General features: G+C 42.5%; 2 protein-coding genes across 3 annotated transcripts in view; both read left to right on the top strand.

Annotated features, from left to right (window-relative positions):
- CMTM8 (CKLF like MARVEL transmembrane domain containing 8) overlaps positions 1–2,753 on the top strand; it is a 41,355-nt gene extending 38,602 nt beyond the window's left edge. The window contains exon 3 of one of the 2 annotated variants that reach the window (XM_064444206.1): positions 319–2,753. In XM_064444206.1, coding sequence (XP_064300276.1) covers positions 319–402 — 84 coding nt within the window. In that variant the 3' untranslated portion in view covers positions 403–2,753. The remainder of the gene's footprint in view (positions 1–318) is intronic. The other variant, XM_064444205.1, reaches the window with a different exon arrangement.
- Positions 2,754–4,685: 1,932 nt separating this feature from the next.
- Positions 4,686–20,810, top strand: part of CMTM7 (CKLF like MARVEL transmembrane domain containing 7) — a 31,899-nt gene continuing 15,774 nt past the window's right edge. Inside the window, exon 1 of the mRNA XM_064444210.1 lies at positions 4,686–4,966. Coding sequence (XP_064300280.1) covers positions 4,814–4,966 — 153 coding nt within the window. The 5' untranslated portion in view covers positions 4,686–4,813. The remainder of the gene's footprint in view (positions 4,967–20,810) is intronic.

The following is a 20,810-nucleotide window of genomic DNA, read 5'->3' as shown; positions in this document are numbered from 1 at the left end:
ATCAATGTTACAACCAGCGAGTATATGATTGGTGGGAGTCCATCAATAAGATCCTTACTGAGGCAGTATAATGTGGAGATCTGAGTTGAAATATGCCATGTTTTGTCTGCTTCTGGGCCCGTATTTCTACACATAAGCTTACTTACACAGTGTTGGCTGCGATGGCCACACAAGGACAAGGAAGTAAGAGAGTCCCATTTTAGTCAGCCTGCTATTTCTCCTTTTTCCAAATCCCATAGCTGTTTCTTTTAGTACAGAGACATGACAGTGCTCTCAAATATTTTTCTCCTAATATATTTTTCCCCTCTCTCTCTACAGTTCTTTGCCTTCGTGGTTACCTCCTGCTATGCTGGAAATACGTATTTTAGCTTTATATCTTGGCGATCACGAACTTTGCAGTAAATATTTTGTTAAAATGAATTCTGTAGTATAAAATATCTTCAGGATTATACTCCTTTGACAAAAGCTTGGAAGAGGGATGAGGTCTTTTGGACCATTTCTGTTAGAATTGACACAATATATTTTAAGATGAGATTAAAATGATTATTTATAATACAATATCTCTAGAGGCATCTAACACTGACTTTGTACTGTATAATAAAATTTCATACTGCTTCTTTTAAAATTAGCATGGTATTTTTCTAGACATTGTATAGATGTAATTACTAAAGCTTTAATAAATCTTACTCAGACAATGCGAATTTTGTAAATGTAACTTTTTAAATGTCACAGGTATACTTTTGATACTGAATACTACAAATCAAAACTAAGATTGATACTGTCTCATTATGATGTATAGAAAGTGACATTGTGTAGAAAAAAAACCACCCAAAACTTTAAAAATAAATAATTGACCCAACTGTGCATGTTTTGTAAACTGGGAGTAAAAGGCTGCTTTTTAAATTTCTTTTTCAGAGTAGAATATATACTACTAAGAATTCTGATGATCCTGTCGGTCTGCATATTCTAACAGCTTCTCACAATCATGAGATTGCTTTTGGAGTCTATTACTGTAGGTCTGAAGCTCGCTGAAAAAATGTTGCACCTGAAACACATTATCTTAACAGGTTTCTCAAATCCAGCAGGCTCCGAGGCATAAGTCTAGACAACAGTCCCTTAGAGCACAGTGTTTAACTTACTGAGAATATCACAAAACACCTACTAAAGGTAAAACATATTGTTTCTCAGGGGACTGTGTTTTTCTCTTTCTTCTCAGATTAGGCCATTAATCTGTCCTAATTAAAATCTGGGCTTCAAAATCCCATTAAATGATATAAAGATTAGATCCATAGAATGTCAAGACGCCAGTGCTAGAAATGAAGAATTTCCTCCCTCCTTTCCTGTCTACTGGCATCATCTGTGAGTTGCTAGTTTAACAAATGAAGTTTGTAATTTGATGCTCATATTTAAATACCTTTGAGTCAAGCAGAAGTATGACAGAAGATTATGACTTTCAAAACACACACCTTTGAAAATGACTTTCAAATACAAATTACCTAAGGAATTTTGTCCAGGAATTACATGGGGAGTGTAAGGTCATAATTATTTTGCGATATTATTTAAAGTGTTCCTCATTTAAAACTACTGGTAATTCTTTTATTCCTGGATTAAGATGATTTGGACTCTTCCAGTCTTCAAAAATTTAGTTGGATGATTATATATGATAGTAGAGAAATCTTAGCACTTTAAAACATTTTTATTTCTCCCTGTAACTAAATGGTGTGTGTGCTTACTTATATGCATACCCTGCAGCAAAGAAGATTTATCAGCAGCCAGCTAATTCTGTTCTCGATCACATTGTTTTGTTCTTTATTATCTGTCGGAGTCACAGGACTTCAGTGTAAGGGAAGCCAAGATATTATTTAAAAACCTATATTTGTCTGCAGATTGCATCTGGCCTGCACAACAAAGGTCAGGCGGTCTGCTGCTTGCTAAAATTATCCAGTTGTGAGAAGGAAGAAGGGCTACCAACAGTGCATTTTATCTACACAGATAAAATGTGTCATTAAAATCCCATATGTTCTTTTCCATTGCTGGAAAAAAATCAAAGGCATAAAAGTGATCTGAATGTCAGCTGATAAAATGTAACTAGAAATATAGCCAGAATTCAAATCTCATCAGTGATTTCTCATCAGTAAAATGTTTTTGTAGTATTAGAAATTCTTTCTTAAACGATATTTGATGTACCTATCTTAAGTCCAAAGGACGGGACTATGTTTGCACAAATGCGATGCTCTGGTCTAAAGTCATAACGCAGGCAGCATTTGTGGACAGAGGTAGTAAGAGGGAGTGATATGTTTCATTGTATTTATGAAAGACTGTCATGGAAACTGTGTGTTGTATGTCAGAATAAACCCATTAATGAAGGGCAAACCCACGCTATTACCAGATAAGGAGTGATTCTGGCAAAGATCTACCACCTCTTTGAGTCTTCAGTGCTGATCCTCAACAGGAGATGGGTGGAATGTCTTCCAAAGGCAAATCTGTGAGTTGAATCCTTAATTGTGAAGTCTATAAAATACGTACTAGGCAGAAATTTGCTTTATGTTTGGCCTTGCTTTTTTTTCCACGAACCAGAACTTGTCTGCCTTGCTCTTTCCTTTTAGAAAGATAATTATCTTACTTCCCCTGCTCTTTCTCATCTGTCTTGTTTCTCAGCTGTTCCCCAGGTACCAACTGTCTGTTTTTCAAGTGTTCTGAATATCTGCTTACAATCGGAGGAATCAGTACAAGCTGAGAATTACTTCTGAAGTTTGCTCCTCCTATTTAAGGCCTGAAGAAAGGTCTGAAAAGGTTATCTGTTTCTTCCAGTGTGTTAGTCTTAAGTACTGATTTGCAAACTATGACTTATGCCTTTGTATATTCTAATACTGATAAAGAACATAATCTAGCTATGGTTTATCATATAAGAATTAAGATCTGTGGTTGCAGGCATTGCTTAGTGCTCATAAGATTGAAAGAAACCTTATTTAAAAGAATGACTGGTAAGTAATTAAATCATTAGTGAAATTCTTAACAGAGATATTTAGAAGAATAAACAAAATGCTAAACAACTTGCAAAATGAAGGCATTTGCCATTATAAATAACTTGTTTCGGACAGTCTCTCTGAAAAATCTAGGTCACCCACATACATAAGGATACTTGACATCAACTTGTGGCCATCAAATTTCATTTATTAAGGAGTTGTTGGTACCCCTCGGCATTATCATATGTGATGCACTTACCAAGATGAAGTAAGTAGCATGAGAACTGTAATAAAAACCTCAAATTCAGCAGCATCTTAGGCTGACTTTGTGCCAGTGGTCTACAGAAGGTGCCTGTATTTCTGAGTAGAAAATATGACTGTTATTCTACTTGTATTAATTTAAAGGTATTTCTGTTTCATGGGGCTGGCCTCAGATCAGCAGGGCCCCAGTCATTTATACACTTTGAAAAGAAGTCAAGAGCTACAGAAGCTGCATCAGCGGGTAAGAAAAATACATTTAATAGGAAGTACAGAAATTACTAGAACCTTCCTCCACAGGGCTTGCAAGAAGCCTATAAATGTGCGTGCTTCTGAGCTTGAACTGTAAGAAGAGGGGAAAAAAGCAGCTGTTTTAAGAGGGTGGGGGGGAAAAAAGCACTCTCTCAGCAGCTAGCATTTTAGTTGTGTGTAGACTGGCAATGTCGTAGCTTTGATAGCGAATGAAATGAGATAAAATTTGGTGGGACAGGTAATACCTTTTATTGCAACTGCTAGCTGGCTCAACAGAAGCCCCAAACCACGTGCTGCTTAGTCTGTTACAGACTATCGGGGCAAACCCAGTCTCGCTCATGTAAATTTTTTACGCCAGCCCCCTACTTGTGTTGGAGATCATCTGAACTTACCTGCCTTCCTCCTAAGACAATTTCAGTTGCTGAAGGAGCTATTAAATACTAAATATGAACAGAATGTGCGTCCTAACTGCAGAACAGCAGCAGATGATGAGGTTACTACTCTAATAAAAGCGGCATATGCCCAGCTCACAGGCCCGCTATTACCTCACTTGTCAGAAAGCAAAACAAGTTATTTTTAAACTTGAGGAAATATATAGCTTCCTTTGCTGAGTTTTGCTAGTATCTGTACATGATTTAATTCAAACAACGGCGTTGAGACATTTTGGACAGTCATTACAGTTTTGCCTGTTGCTGCCCATTTAATGGAAATGTTTTATCTTTTACGAGATGGTGAATCAGAAGGTTTGGGGGTGGTTTTATTTTTTTTTTTTTTTAAATGAGAATAAACGTTGTGTGGGAAGACACAGCTCTACCTCCACTGCGAAGCACCGGTACAGCTCCCCGAACATCGCCGGCAAACTTTGACAGGCCGAGGGGTCTCCTACCGCTTCGAGTAACACCTGTTGGTTGGAGAGGCTCCCCTCCCGGCCCCCCACACCCTGCAGTCGGGGTCCCTCTCCCTGCTCGGAAACGTTCGCTTCGGCCTCCATTTCCACGTAACCCAGCTGCAAAACGGGGGCGTCCCGCCGCGGCGGGGTGCGGCTGGGAGCCTGCGCCCGGCTGCCGGCCTTCGCCCCGGGCCCGCCACATCCTCCTCGTCCTCCTTCTCTCTTTTCTCCCTGCGCGGGTGCGGCGGCGTCTCCCCCGCGGGAAACCCCCGCCGGCTTCTCCTCCTCCTCCTCCTCCTCGGCCCCCGCCAGCCGGGGAGGTGCCGCCCTCCGCCCGGCCCCGGGGCGCCACCGCCCGCCCCTCAACCCCTCGTCCCGCCCCGCCCCGTCCCGTCCTGTCGCCGTGTCCCGGGCCGGGCGTGCGGCGAGGGGAGCGCGGGAGGGAGCCATGTCTCACGGGGCGCGAGTGATCCGCACCGGGGTGAGCAGCGGGGGGCCCGCGGCCCCGCCGGCCGCCGCTTCCTCGGCGGGCTCGGACGCGGAGCTCATGGACGGCGCCTATTTCCGCTCCTGCGCCGGCATGCTGAAGGTGGCCCAGATGGTAAGGGGCGAGCGGGGCGGGGGGCGGCCGTTGCTGGGGCCGTTGGGACCCTCGGCCCGCGCGGGCGTCGCAGTCGCCCCTCTGCCGGGCGTTTCTCTGGGCGCCGGGTCGGCGAGCGCCGTCGGGGGGTGCCGGGGTCGCAGCTCGTTGCCGCTTTGGCGGCTGCGATTTCACTTCTCAGCTCTCGCAGCTCGCGGGAAGAAGAAAAGTCCGTGTTCTCTGGGGGAAAGAAAAAAAAAAAAAAAAAAAAAGAGCGAAGCGTTAAGGTCTGTCAGAAGCCGCCTTTGCGTTTTCTAACGGCAGCGGTGCGCGCTCCTCCTCCGACGGACGCGTGTGAGCCCGCAGTAACGCCGCTTCCTCGAAGTACCTGCGCTATTACCTTGATACTGGTAGCTAACGGTAAAGATTAGTATTAACAACTCTTTGCCGTTGATAACAACGGTAACGCCGTGATGCGAAGGCACATCACGCTCCGGGGAAACGCCTCAGTCCTGAGCACAGGTAAGTTTTCGGGAGGAAGCAGTGCCAAGTGCCAGCGCCGATGGCGGCGGGCCGGTACAGGTGGGCACCACGGCTGAGACTGATGGCCCAGGTGGCTCTGTGCCCCATCTGTTGGAGACCTCCAGGCAGTGAGTGACCCAGTGACCCACGGAGGGAACTGGGAGATGTACACCTGAAAAGCAGAAATTCAAGTGAAACCGATAGCGGAGTGCTGCTAGGATTTGAGCTGATGCTTTAACTTGACTTGGTGCAGGAAATTTTGCTCCATCCAGGTGTAGAGAGGATTAACAGATACATAAGCTCTTTCTCATTTCTGTGGCACGTAATTGTCCATGGAGTGGTGTGTCAGGTTAATTCCAGTAATGGCAGTGAATAATGGGGTAGGAAAGAGCATGGAAGACAACTTGTCGCGATACCTACTCTCGAACATTCTCATCCTGCAAGAGCTTGTACCTCAACAACATTTTATGCTGGAGTTGTTGCCTTCACTTCTTATAAACTCCAATGCCTTTTTAGTCCCCCTGCCTGTATTTGTCTAGTAATTTTTTTAAAACTTCTGTAAGTTATTAGCATCCAGAGTCCTAAATTGACATTAGACGTTAGGAATCATTTTATTCTAGGTTACTGTGGAGTAACATCAAATTGTAAAGTTCCTCTTGAAAAGCTGCCCAGTTTCTTCCAGTTCATTAACAGCCATCAGCTGCCCTTAGAAATGAGCTTCTGTGGCAGGGGACGTAACTGAATGTGCCTGGGCACGGCTACCCGCACCTGCTGAGCGGTTGTACTGCGCTGCGAGAGTTGTCCCTCACTGTGAATTCTGTTCGGTAGGAATACAAACAGTTGCCTCCTGCCTTCTCTTTGCTTGGGTTGCTCCCAAACCATCACGTGGGTTTGGAGTATCTTTTCAGGAGACAAATGACATTCTTTTGAGCGTGTTTACATTGCAAATGAACCTGTAGTCCTAAAAGGGTAGACTCGTGCTTTGCTGGTTAGCTAAACGTCTGTTTAACCTTTTGCTTTCACTACTCTGGAAAGAACAGTTCCTTTATGGACTAGAAATGCCTAGTCCTCCCCTCTGCTCTCCACCCTGCTGTGGTGTCACTACCCTTACAGCTAGCACAAGCATGATTATTTGTCCTGAAGTTTTAAGGTTTGGTGCACATATAAAGTGTGTGTCTATACTTTACATACTTTACATATTTTTATGTAATGTATGTAAATCTATTAATTTTATGCAATACTTCACATACTTTACATAAAGTAATTTTTTATCAATGTTGTTCAGTATCAAATTCATCAGAATTTAAGCTTAGTGGCTTTCTGTGATGATTTTAACAGAAGTTAAAACAATGTAAATTAGTTCCCTTTAGCACTCTTCCAGCTTCACCTTCTTATATTTTTCTCCTTTCCAGCTTGCCTGTAAGTAACATCAGTAGGAGTTACCTCAGGTGTCCAAGGAACTTTGGGCAAATTAAATTCTTGTAATATGGTATCATAATAGTGTTGTCTTCTCAAATAATTCCTGAAGAAAACTAGACATTCGTGCTGTACTGTGTAGAAATAGCCAGGATAGGTTAGTTCTAGATTAACTCCTGCACCCAATAAAATACGGAGAGCTAAATATTTTTACAAGTCAGACAGTATTTCCACTACATCAATGGGTCCATTTGTATTTGCATTCAGTTCTTCTAGAAAGAAGTCTGTCTTTGCAAAGAATTATTTATGCTAAATCTGTAAACATTCCTGCATTAATGTTAAGAAGGAGAACCCTTATGCTGGCAGAGGACGAAGGTAAGGTCTTTTGAGTTAGACATAGGTCGTGCTAAACTGCGTACTGGGCCTCTGAATGGTTGTGGTTATGAAGAGGGAACATTACTGTTGCTGTTCTCTCTTTCTTCCTCAATCCCTTTCACCAAGGAGGAAATTATATGATAGTGAACAAGGAAGAAACATTTAATCATTTACTGAAATGTTAATGGCTGTTCGCAGTGTTTGCAAGCTAAAAAAAATTTGTATGTATATATGCATGAAATAATTTTAATAGATGACAAGAATATGCTGTGGAAATTATATTAAGGAAATAGGAGATAATGTTACAGCTGTTCTTCTGTAAGAAAGATCGTAACAGAAGGACTAAAACTCAGCAATCTTGGACAAGATGAAGAGACTGTGCAGCAATCTGATGACTACTGAATTGTTGTTGATGTCTAAATGTTACCAGTGCTTTCTCTTTAAATTCTGGGTGCTATGGTGTCTAGCATAGAATGAAATTAGGAAGTAAAAAGATGTGCTTCTCACCTCTAAGCCTACACAAATTCCTTTACTTTTTTGCTAGAGAATTTCTTTAACCTTGCACAACGATTATAGATTTGAAAAGATAATGCATTTTATGCATTGAGTTCTTGGCTTTCTAATGCTTAGGGAGTGGTCTGTAAATATTTTGAAAATAAAATGCAGGAGAAAACATAGTTCTGTGACTTGAGTATTTTACATGGCAGTAAGACGGTTTGAAAGCTGTTTTTCATGTGTGAGTATTACTAATGTTAGGGGCTCCATCTTCAAAATCTAATCTGAACTGACGCTATGATTTTAACAGGATTTTATGAAGTATCTTCAACATCTAACCCACTTCAACTGGTTTAACTTGATGGTGATTAACATAGCTTTTGCTTTTCCTTTTCTTTCCTTTTTTTTTTTTTTGTATTTGCAGTTTTTCCAAGGTCTCTTATATTCATGGGGATATAGAATCAAAGAATGGTTTAGGTTGGAAGGGACCTTTAGAGGCCATCTAGTCCAACCCCCCTGCAGTGAGCAGGGACATCTTCAACAAGATCAGGTTGCTCAGAGCCCCGTCCAACCTGACCTTGAATGTTCCTAGGGATGGGGCGTCTACCACCTCTCTGGGCAACATGTTCCTGTGTTTCACCACCCTCACAGTAAAAATATATGCAGGATCCCATTGTGGCCACCTTCATTCTATAGCAGCAGTGTACAAAGTAAGTGTGGGTGTGTACTTACTAAGTGTGAGTGGGTGTGTTTCAGTGCACACAGTACACTTATACCAGAGAAGCTAAATAACTTGAATTTTATCCAGCCTGACAGAATCAACACACGTGGCAATCTTCAAGATGCCACACTAACTGTGCTGATTTGTTTGAAGCACATTTATTCTGTGTCCATGCTACTGCTGGCTTGTTTTACTGTAAGACTTTCTATGTTACTTAGCTTGGTGAGGTGTCAGTAGGTGGGTTCTTGGAAGCCTTTTGACGCATCCTGTGCCATTAGAGACAGCAGTATGAATGTGCATCCGTACTGTCACTAGGGTGGCTCAAGTGGCAGCGTTCATAGATTGAAACAAGTCTGATTCAACTGAATTTCTTGTGAAGCCCTTGTGTATTTTTACAACTGAAGTCTGGAAGATGCCTCAGACTCTGTATTGGAGTAGGTCCTGCCTTCAGCACAGCCCGTGTTTGACAGTGGAGCCTATATAGGTATCCCACCATCTCAGGCAGTTGGCTGGTAGGAATGTCTGTGATTGTATCACCTGTCCAAAACATCTGATGCAGGGATTCGCAAGAGTGTGACCAATACAGACTGCAGAGAGAAAAGAAGTGTTGAGAGCTCACACGTAAAAGGGGAGCCATCAGGGCACCGTGGATGCTTGTGTAGGTCTCTTGGGCTTCTCAAACTGCTTCTGGACTCTGAGAGGTGTAGAGGTGGCCCATGGCCTTTTTCTGCCTCTCTTTCACCTCCTTCATGTTGAGCCAAGCTAACTTTGAACACAGTTCAGACTGAAGGCATTGAAGGGATTGTTCCCACAATAACACTGTAGTTACTGAGTGGACAGTAGTTCTGACACAGTAAGCATGGCCTCAGCATACAGGGTGTTTTAAGCTAAAACCAGTGATGATTCTTTCAGCCTGATATGAACCCAGAAAGAGCAGTTTCACTAGACAGAAAAGAAGAATACCAAAATTACCTTCTCAAGGCTGAAGAAAAAATTTGCAAACAAATGCAAGGTAAAAAAGGATAAACTCAATAAAAGTTGACTTAACAACATCCTTTTAACTTGTTAAAAATGCTAAGGCAATAGTTAAAGCTTTTCTGCTGAGTACCTATTTAATTTCCAATGTACGTCTTGACAAAAGCAATTACATACTTGATACGTGAACGGCCAACAAGACAGTCTGTAATTCTGAGTAACTTTGAAGTATGTTGAAGCCTCTCTGGGTTATTTGTATACTAGCATACAGTTGAATAATAGTATTCAAGAGAATATAAAGATGTCTAACACTGAAAGCTAGAAAATGCCAGTAGTTATGTTGCTGGAGCCAAGATCAATTTCTGAATGTGTTGGATGCTATCGGACAAATTTACTGGGGAGCTGAATTCAGAAGAAATTAAAATATGAAAAGAAGGCAAAATCTGTTAGTGGAAGAAAACAATTACTAATCAAAACCATTGATACAGGAAAAGGAAATTCACAAAAGCAAATGATGCTTGGCATGATTTGAGAACTACTCAGTCTTCTAACTTGATCTTGAGCCTGAAACATCTTTCTGTCCATGGAGGTGATTGAAGTAAAACATCTAATTGTTTCCGGCAGCATGTCAGTGACAGATGATTTGCCTGTATGATAATAATGCTGCTCAGCCAGAAGAGAGGGATTCTGGTGACACGCAGCAATTCTGAAACTGTAAACCTGTCACTGGGTCCTGTGTAGACTGCACTTTCCAACTTTCCCTTACTATCACTCTGTCTATAGTTCTTCCGAAGGAAAATAATGGCCAGAAATAACAAGCTTGGTGAAAGCTGCTGGATGCTAACCTACAAAGTTTAGATTCAAACAGTTCTGTGTTCTGCTTGACTTTTCATCTGGCTGATAACAGAAACATGAAAATAATGCTGTAACAGCTCTCAGTGATGTAATGACATACTATACAAAACATCTTATTTTGAGGCATGCAGGAGGTGTTTTATGTTTGTGAATAAAATAATTGAGGAAAACCACCCCAAGAATGTGCAGGTGTCTTCAGTTTGCAACTGTGATAAACTACTGGCTAAGCAATAAGAAATGGGACATGTTTTTAGCAGCAAAGTTATTTTCAGGCCAAGGTCAGAGCTATGTGTTGTAGCTGCTAATTATTTTTGTTGTTCTGCTAGAAGCTGCAGTAAAAGGACCTTGCTTGGCATACTGAGCCAAGAGAGAAAAAAAATTTTTAAGTCTTAGATGGATCCAAAGTAAGCGGGAGCACTCGAGCGAGGAATGTCCAAGCCTAGTAATTAAAACCAATAGGTCTGGGAAGTCCTGTTATTTCCACTCTGAGATCACTGAAACAGGCTGGCTTGGCCAGTTGTTATTTTTCCATGCCTCCGCTCTGGGTAGCCATTTCACAATTTCTGCCCAGGTATTTGCGGGGAGCAAACAGTGTGTTCTCTGTGTGTTAACCAAGGAGTGCTTGGTGGTAGGCTGACACAGTTTTATCTGATGAGGCAAAACCTCACAAGCAACACCAGTTTAAGGAATTTTCTCTTTCTGTCCCACCTCCATGCAGCCGTTCTCAGCTGCAGTGGTACAGCTGTTCACAAGATTATGCAGTAAACCAAACCTGGGAACTGATGTAGCCTTACTTCGGCTTTCCTTCATTTTTTTTTTTCCCTTAAGCCTTTTTAAAGAACAGCGCAGCCATAGAGACTACTGTCAGCAAGAGCAAGTGTCTGGCATATAAGGGCAGGAACTACATAAGCCTGAAGTGGTTCTATGTGCTTCAAACCACAAGCTGAAAATGTAGCAGTCCTTTTTCTCTTGGGTGGGGGAAGGTTTTATACCATCTGTTTTAATTTCTATCTCTTTCGGCAAAAGAGAAACTAGTAATTTTTCTGTTGTTGAAACTGCTTTAGAGGGCTAAAAAAATCAACTCCAGTACCTTTTGTAAAAAACAATTATAGTCATTATTAAACAGTAGGGAATCTGTGTTCTGAATGTGTCAGTGAATGTTTTATTTGTATCCTAAAAGAGGCTTTCTAAAAGCACAAAGTTGGAGCTACGTTTCATTGCTCTCTTGACCCATCCATTAGGATTTCTTGCAATACATTTATTAGCAACCTGAGTGCATGTAGCGCTCTTTGTGGAGAGGTGATTGAACAAGGGCTAGCAAATACATTTTCTGAAACATAAAAAAAAGGAAATGAAGCCTAGAAATTTACCACATCACCTGAGACGTGTTTAGTATGCTTGAAAGAGCAGAGTGAGGTATTGGCAGTGGTTTCCAGGCACATTTGTTTAACAGGAGGTTAGATTTGCAAATGCCAATAAAAAATCTTAATCAAGTGTACATGGTGTCTGTGGGTAATAAGATGTGGTGAAAAGCATGGATTCTTGCTGCTCTGTGACTTTCCTTTAAGACGTACAAGTGTGGTATATTCCGTCTTCACTCTCTTTGCAGATGGTGTCCCTTTGAACATCTTCCTCTCCTGCCACAGAGGAACAGAAGCCAGGGGATCAGTTCTTTCCAAGTGTGGTCTCTGTCTGCTCGGAGCCTTTAAATTATAATCTTGCCAAACATCCTTCACTGGGTTCCAGGACTGTAGATGCTGGATCAATTTGTTGTGTCTCATCATGATCCAGTAAAGCCGTGGCCATACCTCAGTGAGGGCAGTACACCTGACTGGGAGGCTCTGTTAGGTACCTGCTCTGCGTTACTGGGGTGATGGAGTATTGTCCCCCAAAGTCAGACGGTGTTTGCTTACTATGAGTAAGTGTTTCCTCCGCTCCCTCCCTGGGGAGTCCTTGTGAGGCATTCACTCAGTACTGTGGCTGAGTTGTCTCCTTTGTGCTGTTGTCGCGTCATGTGCGCTGTGGCCTTGTCCTCCTGTTTTGTGGTGAGATGTATACAGCAGCCCGCAATTGCTACTTTCTGTACGCAGAAATCAAACTTTAAAATTGCTTTGATTTCCTTTCACCCACCTGTGAGCTTCTGCTTTTTTGTGCAACTCGGGCTCTTAAGGGATCATCACAGCTGAAACAACTCCCTGCGCTGCAATGCTGGTAATTTGATGAATGTAATGGCGAGTACAGATGTGTCTGGTCAAATCTGAGTGGCTGCAGCTTTCAAAGCTAAAACCAGTTTGGCTGCTCTTCTTGCAACAGTAGCAGCAGCTGCAATGCGTATGGATTCCTCTCCTGCTCACAGCTTCCCTTAAGGAAAATGGAAATGCAATGATGACACAATAGAGAAGCTGCGTCAAGGGGGAATTTTCTTAGAATATTTTTGGTGGTTTGTTGGGTTTTTTTGGTTTGGTTTGTTGGTGGTGGTGGTTTTTTTGTTTGTTTGTTTTTGTTTTTTTTTTTAAATGCTGTTAGTGTGCTCAAGAAGCAAGTACTGACTGCTGGAGGAGAAGTATATTGTTAACCTGAGATGACCAGCAGCAGCTGCAGAACTACAGAATGACTTAGCATACTTTCCTGCAAGTCTGTAATCACGCTCTGGGAAGGCCACTTCAAGAGCTCTCTCATCTGTTTGAGAAAAACATGGTCCCCAGTTGCTGCCTGTCATCTGCTGGCTAATTGAGCTGTTTGTAGATTACTTGAATGAAGCTTCCTGGTAGCCATGGGAGTGCTGTCCCAGTGTGTTTGAGAGACCTGGCAGTCTCCAGGCGGTCACTGAAAGCTGTCAGCTGCAACAGTGCCACTGGGGAATCTCATCTCTTCTCAATTTTCTCTCTCATTCATTGCCCTTCACTCCTCTGGCACCTTGCCAAGCATCAAGTGTTTGCACTTAGAAAAGGCTCGATCTGATCCAGCAGCCAGGTTGTGATGATGCAGATTGGCCTGGAAATTGTAACAATGTTAGCATTTTCAGGAACTCTCACCTGTTTTTTCCCCGATAAAAATTATGATGTGCCAGCAGAGCTAACAATATGGACTTTGGTGATGTAAAGAAGTCCTCCTCTTATTCGAGGAGACCTTGCTCAAGGCTCCATTGCTGTGGCTAACAAAGCCTTTGCTGGAGATGACAGATACAAACTTTTTAACTGCTGTCTGTGCGACTGCCAGATGTCAGTGTGGTGTTCTCTGGGGCAGGGAGAGATATGGCAGGTGTTAACTGAAGATTTGAATCAGTCAAGCAATAAATGCCTCAGACAATGAGGACGGGTTGTGTTGTGTGCAGCATCTGTAAGGGTGAGCAATGAACAGATTGCTTGCTGAGAGTTAGCAGGCAAAGGCACTGAGAATTCACAGAGTGGTTCACAAGGTATTCCTTATCTCAGTAACAACTTTCAGGAAGATGAGATTGCGTATGCTTTTTATTTTTTGTGCATCTAGTTTGTTAGGTTACTAGAATGATTGTTGCCGTGAGGTACTGGGTTTGTGTTTTATGTTCCTATTTGAGTCTTAAGTAGCTGTATGTTGTTAGATATACATTGGATATCCAGGTCAAGGGGGAAGCTTTGCAGCTTGCTGTGCAGAGTTTGTGGGTGTTGGTTAATAATAAACACTGTGTACCCTGGGCTTCAAGCAGCCAGCCAGTCTGAGCCAGGCTTGGCTGGTCAGCCAACGTGGGCTCCTTCTCTGTAGGTGGTATTGCCATGCATGGTTGGTAAATCCATTTTTAGACAGCCATGAACTTTATCTACAAGAGCTCTATAGCTCACAAGTAAGCATTAAGCTCTTTCTGTGTTGTAGATTACTCACAATATGGGACATTACTGACTATCTGAAGGGCAAACAGTACAAAGAACCCAAACAATATATGCTGAGAGCGGTTCAGAGCAGTGGTTTCAGGGATGCCTTGCTCCTGCAAGTTGTTGTTCTTTCCAGCTGACTAAAAGGAAGTGTGGCAGGTGAGGTGGGCAACCTCCTGTCCCCAAGGAGGGCTCCCTCTCCAGGCAAAGGGCAAAGTTCTCCAGCAATGTTTACATACCTTAGGTGTCTTTGTACCTCCATGAGCATGTATATTCCTGTACATCATTGTACAGAAATTGGATTGTTGGATTCCTTTCTGCCATCAAAAGCCACTTTTCTGCCATTCCTTAAGATGGCTCAAAGCTCTTAATTTTTAGATTCTACCAAACCCACTTTTGTTGTCCTACAGTTTTCTTCTCCTCCCAGTCCTTTTCTTTTTCTTGCCTCAGAAGTATTTTCTGTGCTTGAAGCAGTCTTTCTCTGTTTACACAAACCTACCCATGCTGTAGACTGTCTTCTCCTGTCATTCTGTCTGACTCTTGGGTTTACCAGACTGAGGGAACAGTTATCATGGCTCTCCAGGAGAATCTAGATGTCAGAAGTGCTTGCTTTGCAGAGGAGAGAAGTAACAGTCACAGCTTGCTCGTCTTCTACAGTGGAGTGAATTACAGTGGGAGTCACATACATGCATGCTTTCTGCAGCAGTTGGGTAGTGTTTTTCTAAATGGGCAATTGGCTTGGTGGTGTGAGGGACAGGTTCCCAATGAGCACCACAATCGGTACCTTACCTGGGTGGAGGGCAGAGAGCGCAGGCTGAGCCAGTGATTGTATCTGTGCATCTGCAGGGAAAACCAATTATAGAGGATGTGTCCCTGCTCTTACCTGAAAGGGGAGGTTCATCTACAATTTGGGGATTATGACTTGATTTGAGACAGGAGAGACCACTGGAGTGGGTAGGAGGCTAGCTGTTACATGGGGGCTGTTACCTCCACAGGGAAGTAATTCCTTAGTAATATATGGTCAAGCTACATGCTTGCAAAAATATAGGGGTCTCCTGGCTTTGTCCAGAGTAGTACCTTCAGTCATTGCAGGTGTCTAGAAAGGCATTAAGCACCTCTTTTGAGAGTTAGAGGGAAAGCAGCTGTGTTTCCCAAAGTTAATAGCCTGCTAGGGCATTTGCTGTATTTAAAGTTCTCTTCCTATCCTTTGCAGGCATGGTAACAGTCAGCTGTGCCATTAATACTGTTTTGCAGTGAGTTTTATGTGTTTTGGGAATTGTTTGTGACTTGAATATGGCACTTGTGCAGCATTACTCCATTATCGCTTACATTACTGCAGTATTTTGTGTGTTGTGTGCGCATCTTTTATGTAGATTGGAAAAACATACTGATAATGCTTTTACAGTTTAAGTGTTAAGTTGATTTTTGAAACAAATCTGTTAATATGGGATTGGAGAGAAAAGAAAATTATGAGGTGGTCATTGGTAACAAACTTGTGTTGGGTTTTTTTAAATTATCTGCATAATGAGAATATGGCAAAGAATATGCTCTATAACTGTGAAGTCCTCAGCTTTCAGTTAATAACGTACATAATTGTATGGTGACTTTCAGTGTGGTGCAGTGATGGCGCAGGCAGTTGTGGGGATTGAGGCAGGGTGCTAGTTAAGCTGGCTGTGGTGGGATTGAAGTATTGCATACACTGTGATCAGTGGTAGGCAGGACTCAATTGTAGCTAGTCATTCCAAAGAATTGCCTTTTTAATGATCATGGCTAACACCCTGTAACAAGGGCCCTCTAATAATGTCATTCATATGCTGGTTCTGTGATTACCCCACATCCTTTTCTACCACTGAGGCCTCTGCCTGAGCAGATAGACAACTTCTTATTAGTAGATAAAGAATACCACTTGCTTGTACTTAGGATTGTTCCTTATCTGTGTCACAGAGGATCTGAATAAGATTTTTATCTTCCATACATAGCTTGTGGGTGGGGGTGCACAAGAGAAGCCACTTACCAGAGGCCAGGCAGCCTCCGTATTTTAGCAAAACAGCCAGACAAGAAGGAAATCTGCCCAGATGCAGGGGCTGCAAGATTATTGTGCAACCAAAGCCTGACTGCTTCACAGAACCATGCAGTTGAAGGCAGGTAATTTAATCTGTCATTAATGAAGTTATTAAATGGACTGTTTTTTTAATCTTCTGTTTCTAGTAGGGGTTTGGCTGTTACAGCTCACATTTCCAACACCACCCTGGAAGAAGGAAATCTCAATTACAGCAGCAGTCAACATTGTTGCCTGTAGTAGCTGACCCAGTGCTGTATGAACTACAGTTGTAACCTTGGCCTGCTCTTTGCTCATCTTTCTGTTTTGGGAAGCTGTTAAAAAAAATCGTTTTATTCTGTCCAGAAATACGTACTTATTAATATCTGGGTGTTGCTTCACTGTGTTGAGGTGTAACATTCGGAAATATACAGCTGCAGTCAGTGTCGTTTCTCCAGGGCATGGTTATCCTGGTTGGCTTGCTTAGGGATGGAAAATTGCGCTGAAGTTGCACAATACAATCTTGGCTGGTGTCACAAGCTGGAAACTTTGACTTTTTTTCATTCAAATACAAAAAACATTTAGCTCTTGTTGTATTTTTAAAAATAAAAAGGCTGTGATAAAACTGGATATGAGTCAGTGCTGTCCCTTGCTCCAAATATGTAGACAGTTTCTGTACTGTTGCTTGCACTAGAACTTGGGTAAGTTTTAAGAGAGTGGAAAGGAACCAGTTTTATCAATTTCTTGGACAGTTCTCAGGGTCCTGCTCTTTTCAGATTCAGGAGGAGGGACTTTAAAGCAGTACAAAGGTTCATCAGTGCTCCAGCAAGTGCAGTGGAGAAGCTCTCCTCTCAATGCTGTTTTACAGCACTGGCGGGGGGGAGGCGCGGGGGAAGCTGTTTCTGTCTTCTGGAGCGTTAAACTGTCAGAGAAGGATGGAAAGGAAAAGCACTTTCAGGTATTGCCAACAACAAATGGGAGACTCGTAAACCAGAGCTGCTGCATAAAGTCTTTATACAGGTATAGTATCCATGCTGAATTCTGTCCTCTGACCTTTTTCCCCTAAATGGTGCCAATTTTTAGTTATCTAATTGCAATGCATGTGCTGATGCAAGGGAGTGGGGAAGATAGCTAGGAAACATTAAGAGAGGGAATTATGGTGCATTTGCATGTGTAGGGGGAAATTTGGATGGGAGAGAATGAGAGATATAAAGGAGAAGAAATATGGAGTGTAATGTAGGGAAAGAAGAGGAAAGGGGAATAAAAAGAATAAAAAAGAAAAGGAAACACTGGAGACAAAAAGTCATAGTACAACTTCTTACAAGAGAGTGTAGCAGAGGGGAGTACAGTCAAGAAAGAAAAAATATATTCTGAGAAAAGAATTGTAAATTGCATGGCAAAATAATTCAATGAAAAGATCTGGGTGGATTATACATGACAATGTGTGTGTCACAGTATTATGGTAAATCTTTGAGATAAGAGTTGTAGTGTTTCTCTAGAGCTGGGCACCTTGAGGCAATTTTGCTTCTTAACGACATTATCTCCCTGCAGTTTACCTGGCCTTTCATATCTGTAGCTGAAAGTTACAAAGTAACACAGCGTTTTCAGCCTGTCTGTTTGACATTTGCAAAAGTCATATTGATTTCCTTTCTGCAATGAAGTTTTTTAATGTTGTTCTTTGTACTACTGCAGCAGCTAGAAGTCCCGGGCAAGGAGTGGGGCACCTGCAATGGGTTAACGCCAGCCAGCAGCCAAACACCCACCCTGTCCCTCACTCACTCCCCTCTTCTGCAGGATGGGGAGAAAAAGGAGGGTGAAAAGACCCATGGCCTGAGATAATGACAGTTTTATAAGGAAAGCGAAAGCTGCACACACAAGCAAAGCAAAAGTAGGAATTCATTCACTACTCCTCATCAGCAGGCAGATGTTTAACCACTGCCAGGAAAGCAGGCCCTCGCCATGTGTAATGGCTGCTTGGGAAGACAAATGCCATAACCACAAACGTTTCCCCTTATACTGCCTTCTCTTGAGCTTTTATTGCTGAACATGACATTACGTGGTCTGGAATATCCCTTTGGTCAGTCGGAGCCAGCTGTCCTGGCTGTGTCCTTTCCTACAGTCTTGCCCATCTGCAAGCCTACTTGCTTTGAGGTGAGGGGAGGGAGAAGAGACGAAGAAAGCCTTGTGGCTGTGCAAGCACTGTTCAGCAGCAGCCAAAAGATTGATGTGTTATCAACACTGTTTTAAGCACAAATGCAAAGCACAGCGCCCATACAAGCTGCTGTGAAGGCAGTCAAGTATCCCAGCCACACCCAGTACATCACCACTGTACAGGATGTTGTACAAGCACAGTAGGAAAGGATAACCCTTATTTTGCTGTCATTAAGAGAATTGTGGAAGAACATCTAGACACAGGCGAGTGATAATGTGCAGTACAGAACAGTCAGGGCTGGTCAAAAGGAGGAATAGCCTTAGCATTAAAGGTTGCACTACAATTTAGAAAACAGTTTATTTGCAGTGTCTTGTGCATGGCGGTTTTTTTGCAACACATGCTGTCAAAGTCTAAGTAAGTAAGTGGCAGTCAGGAAATAAATACCAATTTCCATTTTATGGTGACCTAGGACTCTCATTTTTATTTATCCTGTGCTGTGTAACAGCAACAAATCAAGTGAAAAGAAATCCCCAAAGGACCAACCTTCTCCTACAGTTTTACTTGTTCTGTGGCTTCCTCTTCGGATGTTATAGGGTCATTCCTACATGTATTTTCACCCATATTTGTCTGTTACATCTGTGAGCTGTTGATTTGGTTTGGGCCTTTCTGAGGGTAGGGATTGTGGGTTTGTTTTTTTTTTAGTGGCATCTAAACTCATTCAGACTATGAAGAAAAACAGTCATCTTGACCTAGTGGTTTATTAGCAGCGCTCAACTTTTTGCCTTATTTTACAAGTCTAAAGTGTTTCGAAGGTGAAAAACTTTAGCACAGTGCATGTGAAGTCTTTATTAGCCCTCAACTGGTGAGCAGGGGAGCTGAAGCAGCGAAATACATGATTTGCTGAAGTTCAGACAAGTAAGATGGTTACAAAACTCTGGTCAGAATTGAGAAAAGCCAATGACATTCAATTCCTCCCTTGTTGTGTCAGTGTTTATGGAAATGTATCTCTAATGCTCAGAACATTAGGCTTTTCCTTAGAGTAGGTTGTTGTCAATATTGGAGATCATGCTGGATTTATGTTTGTGCAGGTAGCTGTGTCTGAGGAAAATTTAGTTCTCTCCAAATGTTACAAAAGAATTAAGTATTGGTAATAAAGCCAGAGCTTTATTTATTACATCCATTAAAGCAGGACAGTAGAAAAAAGATCATGCAAAGCACTTGCACAGATTGATTCTTGGGTTGTAAAATTGTTCTGTGGTCAGACAAACTACAGTCTTCTACCACTTGATCAGAAAATGCTTAGTGGTGCCAGCTGGCCTATGGGTACGTGGAGGGCAAGACAAGTCCTTTCTTATATTATGGTTCCTTCATTACCTTCAGGGAACTAGTGAGGAAAATGCTATCTGTAATCTCTTCTGCCTGCCCATTCCTTGGAGCAGGTGATTCTCTAGAAAACTGCATCGAACCTGCTGGCTTGGTCCTGCTTCTTACGTCTTTGCTGGTACACTCCAGTGCAATTGCGTTAGTGAAGGGGAGTCCAGACAATTAGTCCTGAGATGCAGGCAGCTCTTGGGCAGTTTCATGGTTGCCCATGTGACTGGCAACAGGACTGGAAACTGCAAGAGGATGTAGCCACCAGAGAAGCTGAGGATTGTGTTGCTGGCTTGCTCTTGGTCCCAGCATCATGCCCAGTCCAATCCTTTGAAGCTAGGATGTTTGGAGCCAAGCTTTCTCTGTGAACTAATTGCATCTGCAGGACTACAGTCAGCCAAGAGCAAGTGCAGGGAGTTAGGTGGAATCCAAACCATCTGAAATGAGTACAATAGCATCTGGGCCTAATGTCACAGGCCTTTTCTCCAGTGTGCATTTGCCCTGAGAGTAGTTGGAAGTTGGATCTTCCCCCTATATATAATCTTTTCATAATACAAAGGGATGATTCCTCTCCTTTCCTTAAGAATTTGTTGAATTTTCCTGCAGGGGAAGATTGACTCCCTTGAAGTCTTGGGACATATTTTCCATGTTTTTTACTGAGTGTTAATCAATAATCAGTGGTCTTTAGATGCATTTTCTTCAATGGGGACAAGAAGAAACAGGGAGGAAAACAGCCGATTTTTAAAAAGGAACAGCATTTCCAGGGAATACTTCAAGTAGCATTTTATAGTAGAGGGAAAGAATTTATCACTCTTGTCTATCCTCTAGTCTTCCCTATCCTCTCTAGTCTGAGAAGTATAGAAGGAAAGTGTGACATTCTGAACAGGCTGATGCCATCTCTGTGGGCAGGAAGGAAGGTCCAGGGATCTACAGGTTGGTCAGCCTCACCTCAGGCACTGGGAAGGTGATGAAGAAACTACTCCTGGAAAGCATTTCCAAACATGTGAAGGGCAAGAAGGTAACTTCCCAGTAGTCAGCATGGATTTACAAAGGAGAAATCACTCTTGGCCAGCCTTCCTGCCTTCTATAATGAGGTG

This window comes from Phalacrocorax carbo, chromosome 2 (assembly GCF_963921805.1).
Source record: "Phalacrocorax carbo chromosome 2, bPhaCar2.1, whole genome shotgun sequence".
NCBI classification, from domain to species: domain Eukaryota; kingdom Metazoa; phylum Chordata; class Aves; order Suliformes; family Phalacrocoracidae; genus Phalacrocorax; species Phalacrocorax carbo.
This window is presented reverse-complemented; position numbering and strand designations above follow the sequence as displayed.